General features: G+C 38.8%; 1 protein-coding gene across 28 annotated transcripts in view; it reads left to right on the top strand.

Annotated features, from left to right (window-relative positions):
* kcnma1a (potassium large conductance calcium-activated channel, subfamily M, alpha member 1a) overlaps nt 1-17579 on the top strand; it is a 136548-nt gene that overhangs the window by 74965 nt on the left and 44004 nt on the right. For 23 of the 28 annotated variants that reach the window (XM_032542089.1, XM_032542088.1, XM_032542061.1 and 20 more), the window contains exons 4-9: nt 1013-1106; nt 2033-2144; nt 8657-8732; nt 9544-9619; nt 10713-10883; nt 12426-12517. In XM_032542089.1, the coding sequence (XP_032397980.1) occupies nt 1013-1106; nt 2033-2144; nt 8657-8732; nt 9544-9619; nt 10713-10883; nt 12426-12517 (621 nt within the window). Of the gene's footprint in view, nt 1-1012; nt 1107-2032; nt 2145-7719; nt 7967-8656; nt 8733-9543; nt 9620-10712; nt 10884-12425; nt 12518-12606; nt 12699-17579 lie in introns of those variants that run through there. The other 5 variants (XM_032542062.1, XM_032542081.1, XM_032542079.1 and 2 more) reach the window with 2 other exon arrangements.

Raw genomic sequence — 17579 nt, 5'->3', positions numbered from 1 at the left:
TTTTTGAAGCAGCACCTGGCTTGCTATTACACTCTGTTAAATTGAGAGAGCTATGCAGTCTCTTTAACGGTGTGGAGTCATTTAAGGGAATATCTGTTGGTATATTTGTGTTTGACAGATGCTGAATAATTTATGCATGTTGAATGTATAATCACATCAAAGCTTATTTCACTTTATTACCAGTTGTTTTACAGTGCATCTTTTATCTTGGTCTGTTACCCCCCTAGGGCTCAGAGGAAGGATTGCAGGGTGCTTCAATAACATATCATTAAAGTGTTTTTTAGAGTTTTAAATCCATATTTTGATAAGATAAATTTATAATAACAGACAGGTTTTTTTCTCAGTAACTGTATAAATGTATTACAAGGATTGAGTTCAGTAGGTTTAAATGGAAAGCATTGGTCAGCACCATTTGACCTTGACAGCTTCAAGCTGACTGTTGTTACCAGAGAAGGGTTTCTTATCAGTCCTGTGAGCTGAACTGAGGAAAGGTGATCAGGAGTAGGCCATATATGCATGACAGAAGAACAAAAGCACAAGTAACAGCATACATTCTTTACCCTGATATGTAGGGTTTAGCAATACTTCATTGTCTTTTGGTGGAATTGTAATGTGATGAATGTAATCATATCTTGTTATTGTTTTATCAAATTCTGTGAAAATGTATAACTCCAAATTAACTAATCACAACATAACAAAATGAGATACTGAAGTTACATAACGTATATGCAGAGTTCTGTCTTTTTTGTATATTGTCACATTTAGTAATTCTATTTTATTAATATTGTGATTTCACCTATATTACCTAGTCTTACTGATATCCAAGGCCCACATACCAAGAAAATTCATTACATGTCTTACCATGGAAATATGGCGAGGTATACAGTATTTGCTATCTTTGTGTTCATCATAGGAAAGAGATTAAAGACCCTTCTCTACAGTACGAGTTCATAAGTGTTTAACCTTGCAGTAATGTTGTTTTTCTGTCTTTCTCTTTATCTCTGTTCTCTAGTCCTATAGAATCCTGCCAGCACTTCTACGAAGATTTCACGTTACAGATCGATATGGCCTTCAATGTCTTCTTCCTCCTTTATTTTGGTCTGCGAGTAAGTTACTCTCACAAGCACACAAGCATACAATCACTCAAACATGCAGTTATTGTACACATTTACAGACATGCTGTCAAACATACTGGCACAAACAATGTGCAGACAGGCATCATTTTACATACATTACAATCTTCAGAATTTTTACAGGACAACCAACAATTCCTACAAACAAGCAGGCGCCACCTAAGTCCCTTATGTACTTAAAGGAACTCACACAGCATGCCTTTAGTTTAAACTGACACTGTTGTAGTAATGTTGCTAGCATGGCTGTCATGCCAGAGCAGTATTCCAGTGGTGCAAACGCAAGTCCGCCATCATGAATGAATAAATAAATAAACTCATAAGCTTCTTACACCACCAACCATTTTCATGACGCAGCAAGTGGGGTGAAGCTTTTGTCATTCTATGCAGTGTGTCAGCGATGCAAAAAGAAGACACAGCATTCATATTCGGCATACATTACTGATCTCCTTACCTTACACCACTCCTCCAGGAACCTAAGATCATCTAATCAGTTCCTTTTTAGCTATTCCAAAGTCTTGGATGAAAACAAAGGGTGATCGTGCCGTCTCTGTTGAGATCCCAGAAGAAGCTTACCATGTTATGTCTTCCTCTACTGCCGGGATCTTTATTATTCTTTGGTGTATGATTTAGTTTAGTGACATTTGCATAGAAGTGGGTTGTTTGTATGATGTTCATTGTGTCTATATTTTTATGTTTTCCCTTATTTTTGTACCATAATATAACTTTGTACAGCATTTTTTTCAACCTAGGTTGGTTTTAAATTTGCTCTACAAATACTATAAACTTGACTTGACAGCACACGTCCATGTTTGAATGTTGGGCTATGGTGGAGAGGTGGTATTTTGTATAAAATAAGAATTTAATTGATATTTTGATGCCACGCCTGTTTCTTTTGACAGTTTATCGCGGCCAATGATAAACTGTGGTTCTGGCTGGAGGTCAACTCAGTGGTCGACTTCTTTACCGTTCCTCCCGTGTTTGTTTCTGTCTACTTGAACAGAAGCTGGCTCGGTAAGTCTGCATATCCCTATCAGCTGTTTCTTTTTATCTTGCTTTGACACTTCTGTTTCCTAAATCAATGTATAGCCTTGTCTTTTCTTTATTTCTATCTCAATACCTTTTTCTTAAGGCTCTTTTCCATTTTCATTTCTTTCTTTTGCCCTCTTCACATGTCCCGCCTCCTTTCATAACCCCCTATTTCTCCCTTTTCCTCCCAGTCCCCCTTCTGTCTCCACATTACTGGGAGTGTGTCTTCAATGCAATCTTGCTCTGGGCTGTATTCAACTTTCCCTCATCAGTAAAAGTGACAGGGCTGGTTTTCTCTGATATTGCAAGGAACACAGACACAGCCGAGTGGATTGCCTAATGGGAGTGAGTGTGCGTGCATGTGTTCGCACGTGTTTGTACTTCAGACTCATTGGTAATTGGCGTTTTGAGGCGTTGCACCTGGAAAACCTTACAGCGGTCCATAACTGCCATCTTATGGGCTCACTCACACAAAAAGGCACATGTAAAAGCATATGTTATCACCATACACACATATGCAGGCTCACATACAGATACACTCTTGCATTAGCAGACATTACATCACAACCTACTTTTTGTAGTGTGTTCACAGTATTGTGGCCTAATTTGCGCTGCAGTAAATCATTTGTTTTTTCAGGTGCATTACCACTCTAGTTTCAAAAACATATAAAATTCTTTACATTGTTGCTAATTCATTCACAACTCAGCTGAACAATAACCCAAAGTTTATATGAGCATGACAGTGGATGATCAAGACTGTTAAATCAGAATACAAGGCTATCATACGAAAAATAGTCAAAAAAGTGTTCTCAAAGCAGAAAAAAAATTGATAAAAGACTGATTGATAAAAAGCTAACTGTACGAATATTGACATATCGTTTAATAAGACATCTCACATATTTAGAAATATTTTAAGAAAATCCTGTTTCATTTTCTATTTTTGTCTTCTTTTCGTAGTTTTAGGCGATCACTCTTGTCAATAATAGGCTTATTTTATGGAAGACAATTTGACACAGTAGGAAAATAACAGGTGCAGATTATGAAATGAATGATTGCTAAATTCCAAGTAGGTGCTTCAGTTTCTGGATCCTGCTGGCTCACTGTTGAACTGTCATGGTTTACAGGGTCAGAACAGAGCCATTAGTAATGGTGTTAATCAGTAACAGCTGTACTGTCCCTGCTATGACAGGTCAAAATATCTGCTGTGAAAAAATCCCATACTAATAACTAGCAATAATATTGGAAAAAAGACATCTGATGTAGCAACATGAGCAATAAGTTGGTCGGACCAACCTGATCTCACCGAATTCTGTGAAATGAACATGGCCCCTCAACTCAAAATCTTTGGCAGGCACCCCAACCAACCTCCTTAAGCGGATTTTTCGGGCTTTCATACTACTCGCCACCGTAGTTGCTCCTAATGCTACGTCATCTTCTCATTCACTTTACATTGGCATTGTTTTTCATGGTGGCCACACAGACTTTTCACACATTCCGTGACACCACCACGTTATGCGGTAATAACCGTTTGTGATCATTTCACGGAATTCTGTGAGACCAGGCAGGTTAGCCAGCTTAGTTAAAAGAAAAAACAAAGGCTGATGTTTGTTGAAAACATTCATCATTGCAGGCTTCCGAGCTTGCTGCTTTTCTGTCTTTTGAATCATTGTAGGTTGAATATGATTTTGGTTAAGGGGTTTTGAAGACATCACATTGGGCACAAGGAAACTGAAATGATAATTTGTATTTTTTTATTTTGACATTACGTGGACCAAACAAGAATATTCAGCAGTTCATCAATAATGAGAAAAATCACTTTCATTTTTGATTATACTGTATACAGTAACAATGTTATTTTACCTGATAGAAGTGATGGCCAAAAGTATGAAAATAACACCCAACTTGAAATTGACCTTAATTATTTGTTAATTACTTGAAATAAACTAGTGCATATATAGTGTTAGAAATTCAAGGATGTGAAAGATCTGCCTTCTATCCCGTAGTGTATGCTCTATTATTACATGCGCACTGGAATCACTAAATCTGTAAAGTAACATAAAACCGTGAAATTCTAATCTCTGAGGTGATGAAGTTTTCTAAGAGGCTCAGTGTAGTCCATGAATTTCACAGAGAACAAGCTGTGTAATGAATTAGAAATGGCCGAGTCAAGTAATCTGGTTTCTGGTATTCATGATGTAATGTGTCCTCATCTCATCCCGAGAAACCCGTTGTGTCAGGGCCTTGATGAGGCTGATGAAAGTGAAAATGGTGGTCTGGCCTGACATGTTGCAGTGAATACCTGTGATTGTATCGGTTTATGTGGAAAGAAAAGACACCTTGCATATATAGTACAATACAGCTGCAGTGTTTACCAGCTAGTATGAATTTATTGTTTTTGAGAGATGCCCCAGATTCCAGAGCTATTAATATACATTTTATTTTTATTACTATTATTTTGGAGAGAGAAGAATCTTTGTTCCTGGCAGGGTTGACTCTATGTTCAGGCTCTGACAAGTTAGAACTGAAATTAGGATTAGTTGCTTCAATCCTGTATTTATATGGAAATTGGGACATACAGTACCATTTTGTGATAGGAACAAAATAATTACTATAAAACTCTGAAAATGTAAAGATATAGTGCCTTATTCCTGATTCGCTTTCAGATAATAATCTTTGATATTCACTTGTTATTTAATGCCATTGCCACTTCCCTAAAGACTATTAGCCCCTACTATGTCTTCATGTTTGACTGGTCCACAATGGTTTTCCTAATAATCAATAAAGTCCTCCATATTTGGTGGTACTTTCATTTAGTTAAGTGTATAAACTGTCCCTAGCAGGCTTTGTTAGAGGAAGCCAGGGTGATTGTTAAGAATGTGCATTGTGCTCCTCATTTCCAATAGATTAGTTCATCTTTTCTTTCCATTCACTGCTGGGGAATACACACCACAGCCATTTTAATAAATCATAATTACAGTACCTTTGGCTTCACTCTTTCAGCTGTGGCCCTGCATTAGAAGGCTTTTAGCGATCCAGTAACGGTGTATAAAAAAAAGACCATTAATAGGAGTTCTGCCCTGTGCTGTGTGGTGGTGTGTCTGCCCACTCTGAACCCGAGGAAGTATATGCAACTTATGTTCTCTCTGCCTTTGCAAATTGGACATTGATTAAGAGGAGGAGAACGATGTGTAGCTAATGCAGAGGACATGCAGAGTTCTACTTGGAAGAAGGAATTAATCTCCTTTGACTACTTAAACTGAGCATTTCAGCTCAGAGAGTTTGAGAGGTGTATTATTAGCATATGGCTGTTTAAAAGATGGTAGTAGCTCAAGTGGCTAATGAGCCCCATCTCTCAGAACCTGCTATGTAACTTTGTAACACTTTTTTCCTTTTTCATGAAAAACAACAAGCAACTACAATGTTGGTTAGGATTATTTTTCGAATTTGAAAGATTTATGACAATATAGGAAATGCTTCTACTGTCTAATGTGATTGATGTGTATTGTTTTCAAATTTTATGGTAGCAACCTAAATGTTGTTGATGTGAAATGTTGTTGAAGTAGCCTTCAGGCATGTCTTTTCTAACCTGCTACTGCCTCCTAGTGCTGCTTTAGTAGACTGTTAGTTGATCCCTTGTGTTTTCCTTTAAAAGAGGCTTACAGTACCTGCCATGGGCATGAGTGCATCTGCCTTATGTGGCCCTTCAGTTGCTAGCAGGAAACCTCCTTGTAAACTCTGGAGGGAACTAATTTGTGGGAAGTTTAAGCCTGTTTTGTAGCCAGGCTCCTAACACGTCATCATATTGCATGTTTGCATTATTGCACAGGCGGTGAGTTGAGTAATGAGCTAGCACAACTGTGTTGTTGGTGTGTGTGTGCGTGTGTGTGTGTGTGTGTGTGTGTGTGTGTGTGTGTGTGTTGCGTAGCATCATATAATCTAATCCTGGCAGGGTTGCTGTATGTATTATCCCAGATGAGCCATCCCAGACCGCTGATTGATAAAAGTTCACAGTAGGCTGCTCTACTAGAACATGTGACAGAGAGACCGTGCTCTGGCTCTCTAAGCCTTAATGGAGTAAGTCTGAGCACAGAACAGAAAAACCTTTTGAATGAGCATCTGGCCAGCTGACACTTGTGTGTGTGCAAGGGGCTTTGGCATGTGTGGGAAAGAGATTTTCTCATACATGAACACGTGTTCTGGAGAGCAGAATTTCATTGAGTTTTTCAACACATGCACACACAAACAGACACACACACACACACACACACACACACACACACACACACACACATTCACACAAGTATGCTAACTTGTGAGGACATTGTTTTGACTTTCTCTCCTAGTAGGCAAAAAATACACTCACGACACACACACACACACACACACATACACATACACATGCTTATACCTTTTGCTACCTTCTGAGCATACAAAACACAAATGCTTTTCTTTAAAGCCAAAATGGTTTGAACTTGTTCCAAATGGCCACACTTAAAGACGGGGTAAATGCGTGAAGGTGTTAGGGAGGGGGTTAATATGCTGTTTGGCGATCTGAGAAGCAATGTGTTTGAAGCATACTAATGCCCTTACTTTTTACACCTCTCATCTACTGCAAGAATATTCTGCTACTACTATAACCAATCTTTTTAATCTTTGAGTCTATACAAGCGCTATATAAAGCGCTTTGAGTAGTCGTTAAGACTAGAAAAGCACTATATAAATACAGCACATTTACAAGCAACAAAAATGATGATCAACTAATGATCAACTATGAGGTATTACTTATTGTGTGTGTGTGTGTGTGTGTGTGTGTGTGTGTGTGTGTGTGTGTGTGTGTGTGTTAAAATGTACCTAAAATTCTTAGGTCTTCATTGAATAATGTATCCTGAATCTGACAAAAGATTTTCCATGATAGACAAAATCTGATATTACTGTCATTGAAATGACCCCAGTCCCTGAATTGTTCAATAACTGTAACTATCAGCAAATTGTTGTAGAGTTGTAGATGTTTTTCCTGTGGAAACAAACACTCATTTTTAAATAAGGATTATTGTTTTTGTTCTGCATCCTTTTCATTTGATCTTCATCTCTGCAAATCCCTGGCAGTCTTTAGAAAATAGGTTCATCACAGTTGTGTGTTGATTTAGACAAAGCTTCACACGGATTAATAGTAAAACAATGAAGGGGGCATGAAGGTAAATCTGTTTGGGTTGTGGGGATTAAAGGCACTTCAACAAAAATGAAAAAAATAACACTTATATTAGACCTGACATTTTGCTTGCAGAGACACACTCCCTGGCAAGGCTGATGTGATTAAACAAAGAATACAATTCTGACTCTACTGCCTGCAGCAGTGACCACCAATTTCACAGTATTTGTAGGTGTTTGCTTCACAAGGAACTTTTAACATTGGTGGTGCTGTGTCGAGGATTTAGATTTTTACAGAAATTTAGAATCTTGGAAATTATGTCCTGTCTGTTTCTGGAGGTGCTTTTGAAATACTACAGTGAAAATATTTTTTAATCTGCAATTTTTAATTCACGTCTTTGCAAGAAGAAAAAGGAAGTCCTCAGACAGGAATACATCCAAAACAATGATTCCTCCTAAGCTGCTCGTGTTTCGGCGTACACAAAGTGATGCTAAGTCAGAGATTGTCCAAGAAACCTGGAGGCGAAAGAAGTCCTGTGGCGATCTTTTTCAGAATGGGTACAGGGTGAGGCAGGGCCATCATGGACAGGAGGAAAAGCAAAGGCAGACAGGACTGTATCATTCAGTATGGTCCTGTCTGTGCATCCTTTGCAACTGGGGTAAGGCCATTAGTGTCAATGTATAGAGAAGTATTATCTAGAGGTGTACACAAAATGTAGTACCCTATTTATGCAGATGTTTAAATTGTTTTAATGATTAAAGTTGGTTTGTCTATGATACATGTTTGGTGACGAGCATATGGCTGCTGTCTTAAATTTGCAGGTAGTAAACTGATTGTAGAAATTGTCTGAATAGGAATGTAGATCACTTTATGTTACACATACTGACACACATAAGCACTGACAGAGCATAGAGCAAACAAGTTTCATGGGATCAGTCGTGTTATGTAAGACAATGAGGCAGGTGTCTCTTTGTTCTATAATCCTTAAGTGAGCTGCTCTTGGATGCACACTGGGGCTCATGTAAAGTAGGCCACATGATGTTTTTCCTAACTTGTTTGAATGCATAAATAATAACACATCATATTCAATGAAGTTTTTTTCTGTCATCTTCTTGTGTTTCACAGACACAGTATTTCATCATAAGGTGCTGTGCTAAATTGCTGTAGAAAAAAAAAATGGGACCATACCATCTGACTGCTCATACATGTTGTCTATATCCAGTATTTTTTCACAGCTGCCACTCTTATGTTTCTCTGGTACCACTGTTAAAATAATTAATGTGAGATTACCATGAGTTCTCAGTTATATGATAATCTCTCTCTTTCTGTGTCTGTCTTTCTCTCACAGGTTTAAGATTTCTCAGAGCACTAAGATTGATACAGTTTTCAGAAATCCTCCAGTTTTTGAATATCTTGAAAACAAGGTAAGAAAGTTTTCCTCATTTATTCACAAGAATGGTATCCGTGTAAAAAAACATCTTCACTTTAACTACCACCATTAGGCTGGTTTGCACTATTATCAAGAGTCATAATTGTATTTTTAAGTTATTAATCATGTGTTTTATGGTGTGATATAAATACATTCTCACATTGTATGTTAACATAACACTATACTTTGTGTACTCACACTTGGCCCAGTTGCCTTGAAACACGCCCGATCCCACTTGTTCCCCCTCCCCTGCTGGCGTGCATTCACACTGCAATAAAACAAACTTACGTCATTACATTACATGACTCGCCGACTACAATTCCAGTTCATCTGTAAGGTAAGAACCAGACCCGGGCAAGTTTAGCGATCACACTGATGTGTACCGTCCCAACCGAACCATGCCCTGGCTCACCTCTTTCAAGTGACCTGGGCACGGTTTATCATAGCTTGTGCAATCACACTAGTCAAACAAACTGGACTTTGGGGTCAAACATGCTCAGGCACGGTTGAACTGGGCCAATTGTGAGTACACTATAACTCTTCATCCTAACATCCTCCTTAGAAGTTGCATTTAAACCTTTAGTCCCCTGTCAGCCATCATTGTTACTTTTCATCATTCATCATTTCATTACATTTTCCTCATTTATTTGTTTATTGATATGCCCACGAAGTCCCATCTCAACTGTCCTGGCTATAGGTTATTGTTAGTCACGTCAGCATACTTTCATTGGCTCACAAATTTCAGTTTTTCTGCCATCATGGTCTAACGTCTTTAAGAGTTTTACGGTTATTCTTCTTCTACCCAGCAACTCCATTAAGCTGGTGAACCTGTGTTCCATCTTTATAAGCACATGGCTCACAGCTGCAGGATTCATACATTTGGTAAGTGGACAGATATGAGGGCCAGTGAGGTCTAGTGATGTATAAGCCAGTAAGGAAGGTGACTTACTAACTGGTACAATACAACAGTAACATGTGGCACTTTCAAAATATAATTGTTTAATTTATTATTGTCCCATAGTAAGCAGTAAATTGAGATTTTGGACACTAATAAAAATATTCATACATTCCTTTTTTGGCCTTTAGGGCCTTACATAGTGACAAATCGGACAATCAAACAAAATGGCGGACAGTAAATATAGTACACTATATAGAAAATAGGAAGTGATTTTGGGCCATTTTTATGTAAAGTAACATGAGCCCAGATATTTCTGCAGCACTTAAGATTAGTAGATTGTTCCTAATTACTTAATGACACATACAGTGAAAACACTATTGTAGAATGACATTGATGAAGAAACTGTATTTAATGTGGATCAGTCATGTTATGTAAGTATTGGCACTGATGTTGACCGGTGCATCCCAAGTATGCAGCAGAAAATTAAAGATGGGTAAATTATGATCAGCTTTCAGTAGGCAAACATCCACCAGTTAACAAATAAATCAACTGTATTTTCAACAAGATCAATACTTTTTAATTTAAACTTGAAAGGCCTCATTTAACTTTCATAGCAAAGATTCATTCTACAGAAAAGAGACAACATTAGTAATATAAAAACTTGGGTTGGGTGTCCTGGGGACTGAGCACTCAAGGAACTATTTCTCATGTACAAGTCTGGCCTAGTCTAAACCCTAACCCTTTATTGTATGCCCTATAGATCCCAATGTTTCCTACCATAAAAAATAATTAAAAAACAATGATTATTGGTTCTTAATCAATCAAAGTTACTACAGTATATACACTTGAAGCTCTGCTCAACAACTCAGTATCAGCCACACCAGCATCAAACTGTTTTACCACTAGATGGTAGCCTAAGCTCAATATATAAAAAATATTGCTGTCTGACTCAAATACAAATGCATGAGCACTTGAACGTAGCTGGATTTAATCAAACTTGATTAGTAGCAAAGCTCTGTTTACAAACTGGTGGTGAGTGTCACGTCTAAGTGTCCTTCCCTCCCTCTCCCATTTTAGGTGGAAAACTCAGGAGATCCTTGGGAAAACTTCCAGAATTACCAGTCACTTTCCTATTGGGAATGTGTCTACTTGCTGATGGTGACAATGTCTACAGTGGGTTACGGGGATGTCTATGCAAAAACCACGTTGGGGCGCCTGTTTATGGTCTTCTTCATCCTTGGTGGTTTGGTAAAATCCGTCTTTTCTTTCTCCTTTACTCCCCTTATCCCCTTCAAAATCCTGCCTGTCCCCATCAATAGACTATATAAAATGGCTAAAAATTATACATTAATGAAAAATGAATTTAAATGCTTTGATTATTATTATGTATGTTTTATATTTAAAGTATAGTGCTGTTTTAAAATGTTACAACTATGTTGCTTGAACCAGTAAATGTTATTTCTTTGTCATAGTGAAGTTGTATCAGCCTACTGTATCTTGTCTATTGTAGTTACAGTACTATGTGCGCCTTCGTTCCTTTCCCTTATGTGTCATTTATGTATTTGTTTGAAAAGAGTCTAAGTTTTTGGTTGATAATGTTGTTACTGTTCTCTTAAAAGCAGTTGCGGTTTCAGGACACCCCTCCTCCTGTGTCTCTTCCCAAAATTCCAACAAACACAGGGGCAGGGAGATGAGGCTTAGGCCAGCCTGACTGTTTCCATAGCAACATCAGCCTCCCACTCCTTCCCGCACACCTTCCTCATATCTAGCGTTCTGTTGGTTTGCCACTAGTACAGTAACACAAAAGCGTGCATAGGTGTACACACCTGTGAGCACTCATACACACATACTGAAGTTCTCCTCTATCTTCTCTTACAAAACATAGAGGATCTAGCCCGACCACAGTTACTGTATTCTGTATTTGGACAGCTATCACTATGCACTGATGACCTGCAGCTGTGTTGATGTGTACCGTGTTGTGGCCATGGTGATAGGTTGTGTGTTTTTCTCAGTGCAAAGAGCTCTGGAAGTATTTAGGCTAGTACCTCAACCTGCTTCCTATCAGCAGCAGTGGCTAAATAATGACTTCAGGCTGGAGATATTTTAAAGCCAGGGATCATATAAAATTCACTTCATTTCACATTATTCCTGCTAATGTATATATACACTTTCTAAGAATGAGTTAAGTATGTAACTTGTTGTTTCTTATTGTAGATGTTAGCATAGATGAGTAGTGCATCTGAGTTGTTGGTTAACTTGAACACAACTCTCTGCTAGGATAACAGGCTGTGAATTTTGCAAAATGCATCCAGCTCATTTTCCAGCCCAACAAATGAGTCTTAATGTGTTTTGCAGCTGTGGACCATCAGGTGGGCCTATTCAAATCAACCTGCCAAATCATCTGTGTTTGTTGGACAAAACATGGCACATAGGTTTTTATCCTCCTTTTAAAATGATACTATTCAAAAAGGTATTGGGTGCTATCACAGACTACTCATGAGCTGTGACAAAATTCTTACCCAACCAAACTTGTTCCTAAATCATCATCTTTAATAAGTGGGGCTATTTTTTAACAACAAAAACAAGATTTTTTTTTTTGGTTTATGAAGTTCAAGTTTAGCAAGTCTCTACAGACAATGAGAGCATTTTTAACTTGAATTCCATAGCAAAGTAATATTTTAACCCCCAAAGAAATCTGGATTCATGCACCAGTTTCCCCACCACCCTACTGCGGCGTACAGGAGTAGTCTCTTTTTTAGTCTCTTCTTCTGTCTTCTATCTTCTCCTTAGGCCATGTTTGCCAGCTACGTCCCTGAAATCATAGAGTTAATAGGAAACCGAAAGAAATATGGTGGTTCCTATAGTGCGGTTAATGGGAGAAAGTAAGTATTCCAGATGGTTCTGCTGTTTTTCTGTGTGCGGTAGAACCCTCTCTGCATGCCTTTTTCTTTTTTCTGTTCCATGCATGTAGGCCATGTTTGCTCGCTACGTGCCAGAAATTGCTGCTCTCATCCTTAATCGGAAGAAATACGGAGGGAGTTATAACTCGACACGAGGCAGAAAGTAAGTTGAAATCCAGACAAGGTGTGGTTGTGTGACTCAAGTGAACCCCCTTGAAGTTTAGTTACTGGGGGTTAGTTGACTTCACTTGGTTTGTAAAACAGTAAGGTTACTTCATGACGTAAATTCACACTGCGTGACTGGAGACCTTGGCCATTAGGACACACATGTCCATGCCCCTTTACTCTGTCTTTACTCTTGTCTCTCTCTGTCTGTCCTTGTCTTCTTTGTTCTCTGTCTATCTATGTCTATAACTGCCTCTATCTGTCTTTCACTCAGAGCTTTCCTGAAGTCATTTGTGTGCCATTCATTTTTTTTCTTTGTCCTTCTTGAAACATCCTGTGTTGCACTTTAATTTAATTTGGAAAATAGAGCTTTCATGACTACTACACTTTAGACTTGCAGTGTCCCAACCTGTGGTGCTTCTATGCAATATGTCTGTGCACTGTGTTGTCCCAATTCTTACCTAGCCCCCAATTCATACGGTCTTGCCTATAGGGATGAATTAGTACGTAATACATACAAATAAAAGCAAATAGTCATGAAACCCCTACTGTCCACTTCTAAAGGATTTTTTTTCTACAAGAAAATAGAAAGATTTAAACATCTGCAAGTCCATTATTATTGGTGGTCCTCTGAAGTATCATCAATCTCAATGACCATTGCAGGATTTCATTTCTTTTCATGTTTCATTTTGCTTGAGTTTGTTTTTGCATGTTTTATGGAGTTACTTTTCTGTAACTGCATCATTTCTGGCATGTTCTCTATGACCTACAGTCATGTGGCTTTTTCATGGATTTTGAAATCCATGAAAAAGCCGTCTTCTTGTTGTCTGTCACCGCTAGCCCATCGCATCATCAGTGCTTGACATGACTCTGGCCTTGATCTTCAGTCAGCTCCCACACCCTGAATGCTGGATGCCTCGCTCCCAGTGGAGGCTCTCAATTGCTTTTGGCTTGCTTTGCCTGCTTGGTTCTTGGTGCTTACCTTGTCCTTGTGTTGTCTGTGGTGGAGTTTGTCTCCAGAAGCTCTTGTTATTTATATATACTGTATATATGTGTAATTGGCCTCTCCCAGCAGAGGTTTTGTGAAGTATGAAGTATGTGAAGTATGTGTGACAATGTCACCACAGTACGTATTGTGCTGTACTTGTTCTCCTCTCCTTGAGGCTCAAACTTTACTGACTCAGCACACAGACATATTCTAATCCAAATGTGGTGTGGACAGAACAGGGAGGGTAGACTTCCTCCTTCTTCTCTTTTATTTTTTATTTTCTTCTATGGCACTTAACATTTATTACTATGCGGCCTTCTCTTTTTTCAATTCTTTTCTCTTCTCCAATCTCTCTCCCATCGGTTTCAGTCAGTACGCTGTTCAGCAGGGCAGATTCTAGCAAGTCCGTAGTTGAAGGAGACATTGGAAAAAAGCCTTTGTTCAACAATGTTTGTCTGTCATTGAGATAAGATTGATGAAATGTTATGTTTGGCCAGTGACCTCAGCCCAGACTCACAGATGGGTGTTGAGAGAAGACCTTGTCAAAGCTAAGGATAGTTTCTCCCACACACTTTATTTTCTCTCTCTCCCCCCCCCCCCCCCCCCCCCCCCCCCCCCCCCCCCATTTCTCTTTCTGGTTAGACACACAGTGCAACCATATTGTTACAATCAGAAGATGCCCACCAAACACACAGGCTTAGAGTGGCACCAGGTTCTTTGCATAATCATTTAGATATGTATATGTGTTTGGTGTTTACATGTATAGGACCTGACACAGACAAAACCGCTTTGTCATGTGGGTTTAGGATTGCCATCAGGGTTCAGTTATTTAGCAGCTGTCAGCTCAAAAAAAAGTACACCATGGAAATGAGATTAGGAGATTACAAGTATCAGACTGATTGCAGAGCTCATAAACAATGAGGTCATGATACATTGTGAACTATTTTAAATGTAACCCTTATTTCATCTCGCTGCCTGGCTGCTGCCATTTGAAACAGGCCTTGAAGGTTATTTGGAAGTGAGAGGGACTCACACTGGATCTGTTCTAAATATCTTTTTCATTCTAGTGTTGCTTATAGTACTCTGTGCAGTGTAGCATACACCCGTGAGCGCAGTGACAGCATTATGCCTACGTATGCTGATAAAATAATGACAAGTGTTCCATTCAGTTGGCGCCCACTGCAGTCAGGGCTCTGTGGTTTCCATTAAGGCTCTATGGTTTCCATTAGCCCCAACTTCAACAGAGGGGTTGGCATGGAAACTTCAACCCTGACTGAACTCTGACATAAACTTTTCAAAGTCCTCTGTAAGGCCTAGTAACTTGAGGTGAGCAGGCCCAGAGGCTTCTACACTATCAGGCATGAACACACGCTTACATCATGGTAAAACATATAAGTTTCCAGAGAATCTGCATGCTATTGCACTTTAAATACAAAGTGCATTATATAAATTTGCATACCTCTTGACATTGATAAAAGGAGACGCAATTTAATTTAAAACAAAAATAATGTAAGAACTAAGTTTTTAAATTTCAACATTTTGAGGATGAGTCTTGCAGTAAGTTTCATCACTGACCTAAGGATTAGAGCAGTACCAAGTGAGTGACCTCTGTTGCTGATGTTTGAGCTCTCTGTTTGTTCATTTTGTATTCAGTGCATCCCCAGTGACATCCCAGGATGTTCCCTGATTGCATGTTTTGTGTGCACGCTCTGTCTCTTGCATTTAATGTGATTGTCTGCCACACTTTGTTTTTGTTTCTGGGTTGATGTGTTTGATTTTCTTGTTAAAAAAATGTGCCCTTTAAGTGCTCTATTTTTTTCTTCTAGTTATGTCTGTAGTTTAAGCTGTACCATACAATCAGGTTAACCTGAGGGGATGTATTTTGGTTCTTGAAGCAATTATAAATGGTTGAATTATCTAAGATATCCTTTTCTTATATCCTATTTAACTAGCCAATGATCTCAGTGTTCAATTTGATGCCAATATTGGCACACTGAAAGGGGAAAAACTCAAAGAAGGGCATGCCAACTTTAATGACGTCTTTTAAGTGAAGCATAATATCTCAACAATATTTCAGTCTTAAATACGGAGACAAAAATTTGTGACAGTAATACAGTTTGATACATGAGGAAGAAAGTTTTGCTTTGCTGATAGATCACATACTACACCTGTGTCTGTGTGTGTGTGTGTCTAAGATCCATTAGATAATGCTGGACCCGCACAAACCAAATATTACGGCATATAAATCTGTATATTCCCTCTACCCTTGCAGAAGGGCGTCTGGATACTGGGAATAGGAAAACATGACTGATGTTTTTCATCTCTTGAAATGAGAGACTTCTTGTTCCAAATACTGCCGGCTGCCCATAGACATCTCAGCTCATCAGCTTGTAAGACCACACGGCCCTTTGCTCAACTCTGGCCAACCATGCAATCACGGCTGCTCATTAGATTCTCTTAAAAGGACAGAGGCGGCATCTGCAAAGACCATTATGTCCTGCAACATCCACAAACTGCCATTCTCTCAATATGTCAGTCACATTACTTTGCCAAGTCCACTTCAGTTCGGCCCTGTATGGTCCATCTGGTACAGAATAAGAGAGCATGAGATTTGGACCATGGTTCTCATCTAGCATCAATAAATATCTGTTTCTTTTAAACCTGCCAAACTGAGTTGGATTTCAGTAATGTTCTACAATTTTAGACTTCAACTTTTAAAGGTTAATGTGTTAGCCAGAGCCTCCTTCTTGTGTATAAGAGTATGGTAATGGATTGAAGCAGGCAAATCCAATTTGATCATAAGAAATTGAACAATGAACAAATATGACCGCAGTGGGTTTTTATATTTAAAGAAAGAGTAACCCAATACTCATAGTGTTAAATGCAAAGCTGTCCAGTATTCAGGCACTCAAAACTAAAGTGGTTCATTTGTCTCCTGGCACATCCTGCTGTAGTGGATAAGGCCATTGTCATTACACAGATTGCCTTACAGGTCTCCATAGGGTAATTAGGGTGTCTGCCGAGTGTCTACACTAATCCATGTCAATTTAAGGGCTGGATTCTACTGGGCATGTTTGGATTTCTCATTTAGGGGTTTGGCAAAGACTTGGTGACATTTAACTTTAACTCCAGAAAGGTAGCTCAGCTTACCGCAATGCAAATGAAGCAAATAAAGTGTCTTAAATCCACTAGATTAGCACAATTAAATTGCATATAATAACCATATTTTGGCTGAGTTCCAACTGTTTTTATTAACAACAACCTCTACCTATTTATAAAAGGATTAGATTTATTAGGTTCTGGGACAATAAAGGTAATATTTACAGAAGCACCACAAGTTTGATTGTTGACAGTAAAAAGTTTAAGACTTGGACAGTGGCCAAAATGCCCAAATGACTCTCTTCGATGTTGTTGATATAACTGTGAAGCTGAGCTTTGAACTTGATCACTCTGGCCTACAGTGCAGTCGAAGGACAAACAGGGACACAACCTCAACTCCAAAATCGGTCCAATCTAACCTCAAACTTCCATAATCAGCCCTGTGCAACATCTGACAGATCCCTCTGCTGTAATGTGCTACATATTTTGCCAGGGGACCTGTCAAATACTCCAAGGTCATGTTTAGAATTTGTGTCAACCACAGGCCTCCAAATCACTTTGAAAGTTTTCTGTAATGTACTGTATAAAAGCACAAGCACATTGATGTTCATGTCTTTGTCAACATCCATTCAGCTCACAAAGGGGTGGTTTGGCCAAAGGGACAGTTTTTATATTGAGAACGGATGACAATCCAACCACTGTGGGCTGTGTGATTATATCTTAGATTTTCTAAAGTGGTTCAAAGTTGAGTGTTTGATTGCACTTGTCGTGCAGAATTTAACCACTTTCATT

The sequence above is a fragment of the Etheostoma spectabile genome, chromosome 17 (assembly GCF_008692095.1).
Source record: "Etheostoma spectabile isolate EspeVRDwgs_2016 chromosome 17, UIUC_Espe_1.0, whole genome shotgun sequence".
NCBI lineage: Eukaryota > Metazoa > Chordata > Actinopteri > Perciformes > Percidae > Etheostoma > Etheostoma spectabile.
The sequence above is the reverse complement of the archived record's forward strand: the minus strand, read 5'-3'. Positions and strand labels throughout refer to the sequence as shown.